General features: G+C 35.9%; 1 protein-coding gene across 6 annotated transcripts; it reads left to right on the forward strand.

The window, feature by feature from the left end:
- The first annotated feature begins 235 nt into the window (after positions 1–235).
- Positions 236–3,915, forward strand: LOC113096266 (leukocyte elastase inhibitor-like). Of its 6 annotated transcripts, none has more exons than XM_026261616.1 (7): positions 236–438; positions 807–989; positions 2,392–2,529; positions 2,662–2,779; positions 2,908–3,050; positions 3,186–3,353; positions 3,446–3,853. In XM_026261616.1, exons 2-7 carry the CDS (start codon positions 822–824, stop codon positions 3,851–3,853), a joined length of 1,143 nt encoding a protein of 380 aa, XP_026117401.1. In that variant the 5' UTR covers positions 236–438; positions 807–821. The 6 variants fall into 6 exon arrangements, with proteins under 6 accessions (XP_026117401.1, XP_026117399.1, XP_026117398.1 ...); XM_026261614.1 differs by having other exon boundaries at positions 237–531; positions 811–989; XM_026261613.1 differs by having other exon boundaries at positions 237–439; positions 811–989.
- Positions 3,916–8,395: the final 4,480 nt, after the last annotated feature.

An 8,395-nucleotide genomic window follows, 5' to 3' on the forward strand; every position in this document is an offset into this window, starting at 1 on the left:
TGATGCACCAGTGTGACTCACCCTTTATGCACAAAGTCCAACTGATTAGTCCAGAGCTGTCACATTCATTGAATTCATCTGCCTTGTGTTGCTGACAAAACAAAGTGTTTTTCCTATTGTCCACTCCCTCTGCCTCTCCATAGAAAGCACACTCAAACTTACCAACAAATGTTTTCACTCGCTTTTGAACTTGGCTGGTTAAAAAGTTGCACATTATGCAGTAAAATAAGGGAAGCACATAAAAAGGTAATAAAAGGGTGGGGGGTTATGAGACTGACTCACCTGTGATAAGTCTAACTCATACAGTTTACCTGTCTAGCTTGTTCTGCACTTTATGGGCGCACATGGGCGTTGCTGGTCCATTTATATAGCGCATGACTCTAGGGCAGGATTCTCTTTCACTCAGATGTTCTTTTGGGACAAGCATCTTTTATAAAAGGTAAGTAATACTTAATCTGTAGGCTACACATTCAATTCTCAAAAGCAGGTGCTCGGAACTGAAGTGACGCTTCCACTGGAATAAACGCAAATGTACGTGCAACTTCCTGTTTCTCTCACAAGCTAAATATTTACGGTGATGGGCATATTATTAGCTAAATATGTTAAAACAAAAGGACATTATATTATCAGAATGGACAGCAGTCTAAAGATGTTTTTTGTATAGGCTACTAACACTGGCAATTCATAAACCATATTGTTTACACTCTAAATCTGCTCAATACTCTTTGCTGCTTTTAGTGAAAATATTGCGCTAGGTTGTATGGATTTTAACGATGGTTGCATAAATGATGGGGTTCTTTTTTTACGCAGTGTGATCAGTCATGGAGGGTCTGTCTCGTGCTAACAGTCTCTTCGCTCTGGATCTCTATCGGGCTCTGAGCGAGAGCAACGCTGCGGGAAACATGTTCTTTTCTCCCCTGAGCATCAGCGCAGCGCTCAGCATGGTCTACTTGGGAGCCCGAGGAGACACTGCCAAAGAAATGGAAAAGGTATAAGTTATAAGCATCTGGAAGAACAAGAACAGGTCTGTGTGGGAGTGTTTTTTTTTTTTTTTTTTTTTCAGTTATTAATCTACAAATAGTTTGCATTCTGCACACTTACAGTAATCCGTGACTGGGAAATCCAGCTAGGAAACAAAACCATAACCCAAAACCAGGAAGAGAAAATAACCCTGTTTGACAGAAAAAATGGGGTGAGGCCCAAGAGTAAATATTTGTTCATAGTATGAGCTTAAAACAGAGTTGCATTTATCACAGCCGAACAATAGCACACATTATGAGTTTTTACCTGGCGAGTTTGTTTATTTAAGCCAGATGTAGTGAAAATGCTAAGAAATGTCTTAGAATTCTTTGTGAGTTTAGGTGAGAATGCGTGTGTTATTAGGCCTAATACATTTTAGGGTTGAGAAAATACAGATGTATAGATTGTCTCGAAATGATGACTCATTTCTGTTGGGTAACTGTGAAAGTTTGAGTTGATATCATCATTCAGTGAATTCTTCTTGTCATTTCAGTTACTTATCAATGGATGGTAAGAATTCCAGAAAATTTCTTAATGCAGAAAATGTGCTCTCATTCAGATTTATATTGTCATTCAGTTTAAGCAGTGAATACCATAGCATATCTATAGTTTATTGTATAGCCAAAGTGGTTACATGTTAACTAACCTATAGAAGTATTGAAAATATTCCAAGTTACTTAAACGCTTAAGTGCTATATGCTGACTTCAACCATACATCATCAATCTATTAGAAAGTATATTTGCATGGTTAGACTGAAATCAAATGCAAAGCATTTGACGTTTATTGAAGACCTAGGCATAGCAGGACATTTGATTAGCCAAAGAGCACATGCAGGCTGTGGTAGGCTAACTCAATAGAGAGAGGGAGAGCTAGAGTAGTGTAAACAAATATAAACAAATGATTACAGCTGCACATACCTCTCTCTCTTTAAAGCTGCTCTATTAGAAGGAGCTTAAAAAAAACAAGAGAAAAATCCATCCAGATCTGAAAGGAAAAAACAACAACTGAGTTTTTAGCCACAAAAGCCAACTTGTGCATGCCCTGAGCTTGCTGCTGTGATTTGCTTTAATTTCAGACTCAACTAGACAATGAATGTGAACGCTTGTTTTGACAAAGGACTTCAGACTCTGACATTTAGTTTACTCCTTGTGATAAATCTGCTCAGAACAGGCTCTTTAGTGCACACCCTTAGCTTATTCTGTTACATACCATGGGCATTTTTTTTTTTTTTTTTACTTTTTTAATAAAAGAGTAATACATAATAATTATATATATATATAACAAAATAAAAATATGACAAACTTTGTAAACTATTAGTAAAGTCTCTCCTGTGTAAACAAGTTAATATGTGAACTTCTTTCTCTTTTTAGGTTTTGTCGTTCAGTTCAGTCTCTGATGTTCACTCTCATTTTGAGAGCCTCACCTCAGCAATCAACAGTCCATCAGCTTCTTATATCCTCAGGCTGGCCAACCGTATCTACGGAGAGAAAACCTTCAGCTTCTTACCTGTAAGTTAATTCTGCCTTTAACAAAAAGACATTTGGAAGCTAAACCTAAGACATATATTCTTTTCCATCCATTATTGTTTAACTTCTCTATTAATAGGTCATTCTTGATGATTGTTGTCATGTGTCCTGCAGGAGTATTTGGACTCCACTCTGAAGCTGTACCATGCTGACCTTCAGGCTGTGGACTTCATTGGAGCATCTGACGAGTCACGACAGCTCATTAACAAATGGGTGGAAGAGCAGACAGAGAGTGAGAAGAGCAGTTCAAAAACAGTTCTATTTCAGATTAAAGAATCAGTTTGGACCTGTTGCTAGAATATCTTTTTTTTTTTTTTTTTTTAAGTACAGATGTAAAGTCAGTCAACTTGTATTTTTCAGATAAAATCAAAGACCTTATCAAACCTGGAATGGTGACCGGAATGACCCGACTAGCTCTGGTTAATGCCATCTACTTCAAAGGCAACTGGCTACAGAAATTTAATGCTCAAGACACTAAAGAAATGCCATTTAAAATTAACCAGGTCTGTATGCAAACTATAGTAAAATGCAGTGGCATGTATTTACTCAAAGCATACTAAATCATATCTACTTCATAGAGGGTCATACTCTTTTTCGTGTTCACTTTCACATTGGTATGTGTATTTATATTCCATCAGAATGAGCGCAGGACAGTGCAAATGATGTACCAGAAGAAAAAGTTCCCCTTCAACTATGTCTGTGACCACCGCTTGCAAGTGCTGGAGTTGCCATACGTAAAGGAGGAGCTCAGCATGCTGATCCTTCTTCCTGAGGAAAGTCAGGATGGCTCTGACCCTCTTCATAAGGTCAGCAAAAAGTTTTCATACTGATCTGCTTGACTGGAAAATGTTGTAATTTTGTGTATATTCAGAGACTCATGTGCACATGTGTTTGACAGCTGGAGAGTGAGCTGACCCTTGATAAGCTGCATGAATGGACCAACAGAAATAATATGGACACCCACACAGAGATTATAGTCCACTTGCCAAAGTTCAAGCTGGAGGTTGAGAGCTCCTTAGCAGAAATATTGATGGGGATGGGGATGAGCTCTGTGTTTCAGGACACAAAGGCTGATCTGACAGGCATGAGCAGTCAGGGTGGCCTGTTCCTTTCAGCAGTGGCCCACAAGGCCTTTGTGGATGTAAATGAAGAAGGCACAGAGGCAGCAGCCGCTACTGCAGCCATTGTGGCATTCTGTATGTTACGAGAGGAGCATTTCACGGCAGATCACCCCTTCTTGTTCTTCATCAGGCACAATCCCACCAACAGCATCCTCTTCTTCGGCAGATTCAGAGGCCCATCTTAAATATGTGATGTTTGTCTGTCTAACACCAAAATAAAGGTTAAATACTAGTATTTAGATGTCAGTAATTCACATTTTGTATTTTTTCCCCCTGTTTCTTTTGTTTTTAAGAGCACAGCAACACAAAAATAATGTCTTGGCTTTGGACTGAGATGAGAACACTAATTTAGAGTTCAAATTTAGTTGGAAAATGATGGCTTACCTAATGCAACACATTCTCTGTAATGCTTTTAGTGACTATCGCAATAATTATTTTGCAAATTTTCTAGCTAGGACAAAAAAAAGTAAATGAAGCAGTCATTAGGCAGGTTGACATCTCTGTTTGCTAAAGAATAAGGTAACACAGCTGTTAACACACTATTACACAGAGTATCCCATAATTCATGTTCAGGAACTCACATGCCCAAAAATCGTGTTATGCAGAGGAATGTGGTGTAGCTAAGTTAAATTAATTACATATTACATGTAGCCTAATTTGGTAGTAAAATAAAAGTGTTACATGTTTTATTGTTATAGAGATGAATATGTGTTTTTCATATTGCAACCGCTTTTTATTAAAAAGTAAGCATTACAATAAATAAATGATATAAGCGGTTAGATAGGGTCTTTAAGTTTAAAGTCGACATGAAACAGAAGTGGCGATGTTTTTTTTTTGTTTTTTTTTTAGGCTACTGTGACCTCTCCGAGTGAAAGACTTGATTTCGTCCTTGGGGAATTGATTGGATCTTTGGAAGTTGGGGCGTTTCTAACAAAATGGAGGCAGATCTAGGGGGTATTCCAGAAAGCAGGTTAAGACTGTGAGGGTTTAAGTTTCCATTTAGGACAGGCCACTTGTTACACTGCGTTTCCAGAAAGCATTTCGTTCAAATCGGAAACCGTTCCGGTAAGTAACTTACTTACCCCTGATGTAAGGTAAGGAGTTAACAAGCAAACCTAATCATGCACGTGGCTGGATAGAAAGTGAGGCTATCACGTGATTTTGTGGAAACTGCTCCCCTCGAAAAGAAGCTTCACTGGAAATTGCGCTGCGTGCTCCATACGCGCATCTATGGCAAGCCGTTTTAGCTTAAAATATTCCCAGCGTTATTCGTCAATGCCATTTATACTAGTAACAATTCAATTAAAGAGCTCTACAATTTAATTCTTACTAGTAACATTGCAATTTTTACTAGTTACAATTACAATTAGAGAGTTCTCTAAATTAATTAGAGAACTCTGCAACTGCATTCTTACTAGTAAGAACTGAATTAGAGAACTCTCTGACTCAGTATTCACTAGTAAGCTAACAGTCATGATTATAGAGCTCTAATTGAATTCTAACTAGTAAGAATTACTATTAAGAGACCTCTTACACAGTTCTTACTAGTAAAAATGCAATTACAGAGCTCTCTAATTAAATTCTTACTAGCAAGAAATCGAGTTAAAGAACTCTACAATTGTATTCTTAGTATTCTTGTATTCTTAATTTCTTAGAAATTAAAACTTGTATTCATTAGACACAAAAAGATTTGTGACTCCACTCATTTACCTTTCCAAATCCCGCCTATGGTGATGCACTTCAAAATAAAAGCCCCATAAGCATTAATTGATAGCATCTTCATTGTGTCAGAATGACCATAAGAGTGAGATGATAGTTTAGAAAGGTGTTGTTTTAATATTGAATCACTTCATTAATGCACACTTTTTATTATTATTATTTTTATTATTTTTTTATTCCAGACCATTAGATCCATATCACAAAAATGAAAAAAAAAAAGAGAGAATAGTCTTGAAAATAATTTACCAGACAAAATATCATCTCATTGTGGTGTTTATTATGCACTGTAACATGCATGCGGAATTTGAGCTACATACAGGCCAATGAATAGGTTAATTGTCACTCTAGACAAACTGTTTTTCTTTCTCTCTGTCTCTCTCTCTTTTTCAGGTCAGACATTAGCCAAATAATAATAATAGCAACATTATTTGGGAAGATGTTTTGATAAGCCTTATTAGGTGATATTTTGCTGAATGTGTTTTCGTGCTGGAACGGTGGCTCGTTCTGTTGTGATTCATTTAAAAACACTTGATTCATGCAAGTATGAAACATGTTTCTCTGAGACGCGCAACAGTTCTTCTTCAGCTTTGTTTGAACTACTTTTGTTGGTGCAACGAAAACAGACAATATTGTGTTCAAAATGTAACTCACTTATATTCATTTCTTGATTGTTGAACTGTATAACTGGTAACAGACTCTGCCTCATCATTACTGAGTGAGTGAAAAATGATAAAACCCTTATAAATGTAACAAAAACAGGTATGTTACATACAGTAAGTAAATATGAATATTTCTGAGCATACATTTATATGCATGTTTTCTGTGCAAGTGTGAATTCACCCTTCAAAATAGTGTAGCCTGCAATGTAAAATAAGTGTAAATAGTGATATAGACTATTTTACACTAAGTGCAAATTGCAGGCATTTTTTTTGTGATATGTACTACATAGACTACCTATATTTCTTCTCTGTAAAGCATAACAATTTTATAATAATTTTAATCAATATAGCCTATATATTAATATACTTAATAGATCATTAGAGCCTCAGTGCTGCTATTCATACATTAAAAGCAGCTTGACTGAACAAGCTGCTTGAGTCCCCATTTTCTTTTTTCAAGATCGATTTTTCCTTTATTCCAATAGGGACAGTGTAAGTGAATTGAGGTGGGACTGGAAGGGTCCGCGACACGAGCCAGGGACTCAATTTCAGGATACCCTGGTGCAACAGTATTATCGAATGGACTGTCCACAAAGCAGTCAGACAGACAGTCATACATTTTTATGAATATGCATGAGGCACAGTTATCATAATAGGCATTCAGATTGTCTGTCAAGTTTCTGTAAATTCTGCTGTCGACATCTAATTTAAAACCATTTAGGACTATGAAGATGTTTGGAATTTTTACTGCCATTAAAGACAGTACAGGAAGTACTAACATACCTGTGTAGGTCAAATAATACATAATTGTTAATTCTATTTACAGTAGTAAAGGTTTATTTGCATGAATAAGGCACACTAAAACTGACACACAAATGCTGCATTTACTTGTTTTTCTTTTGATTTTGATTTGAAAGCATGGGCATCTGGACCAGTGTATGTGAGACAAGACCCACCCACAGTTTAAAAAGTGACGTGACATAAAGCCATACAGCCTGAGACTCAAACCCACAACCTTAGGGTTAGGAGTCAAATTCTCTAACCATTAGACCACAACTTCCCTGCAATTGCTATGATATTGGACCCACTCACTTTTACTGTCTTTAACCCCTGTACTCTGTTCGTTTGTGGGTCACACTCAAACTGTTTTGAGTCTTCAGAGACTCCAGAGATTAAAATTTAATTTTGTAACAAAATATTTTACTAGTAAGAATTACAGTTAGAGAGCTCTTTAATGCAATTTGTACTAGTAACAATTTAATTAGAAAGCTCTGTAATTGAATAAGAGAGCTCTGCAATTGCATTCTTACTAGTAACAATTTAATTAGAGAGCTAAGAATGATAATTAGAGAGATCTTTAATGCAATTCTTACTAGTAACAACTGAATTAGAGAGCTCTTTAATTCAATTACAGAGATCTGCAATTTAACATATCTTTAATGTGTTTTTTTTACTAGTAAAAATTGAATTATATACTTCTGTAATTTATTTTAACTAGTAATAATTAAATTAGAGAGGTCTCTAATCAGAATTGTTATTAGTAAAAATGTTATTGGAGAGCTCTCTAATTGTAATTCTTACTAGTAAAAAATTATTTAGGCCTCATTTCACTAGTGCATTTTTGTTTTAAAATCCATAACTTTTGATGTGGTTATGCCGTTTACACTACTTTGCCGTTTTCCACGTTTGAAAATTGAGTCTTTTGAAAATGCTGCTGACCCCGTTTTAGTTTGAAAACTCCGGGGTTGCATTTCAGTGTAAACGAAACCAAAACGGAGACTTTCAAAAATGATGGCGTGGCTGTGCACATGATCTCTGCGTATCCTTGATGACCTTGTAACCATATAATGAACAGTAATCATGCTCATTGTTGAACTTGACAGTGACTAGCAACCGATTTTTTGTTTACACTTTTATGTGCATGTCCACTTGTGAATGAATGGTCACATGACATGCACTTTTCAGTTATGTAGAATAGACGGAGATCGTTTCTGAAACACCAACGTAAATTTGGATCGTTTTAATTCTAAAAGTCAACTCTGTAATTGGAATTTTTAATAGTAATAATTTAATTAGAGCGCTCTCTTATTATAATTGCTTACATGTAAGAATTGATTTAGAGAGCTCTCTAACTGGCATCATTAGTATATTTAATTGTAGGTTTAACATTTAATTGTAGGTTTAACATGGCAGGTCTTTGAATTTACAAAAATTAAACAAGTATGTACAACACAATTATGTTTTGGTTGTGAACATACTTTAATCAAGTAGATTTCACTTGTTCATACTGAGTGTTGTATGTACACATTTCTGTCACGTTAACTGAAAGTGATTGAATCTAAAACTGAA

The sequence above is a fragment of the Carassius auratus genome, unplaced genomic scaffold (assembly GCF_003368295.1).
Source record: "Carassius auratus strain Wakin unplaced genomic scaffold, ASM336829v1 scaf_tig00215898, whole genome shotgun sequence".
NCBI classification, from domain to species: domain Eukaryota; kingdom Metazoa; phylum Chordata; class Actinopteri; order Cypriniformes; family Cyprinidae; genus Carassius; species Carassius auratus.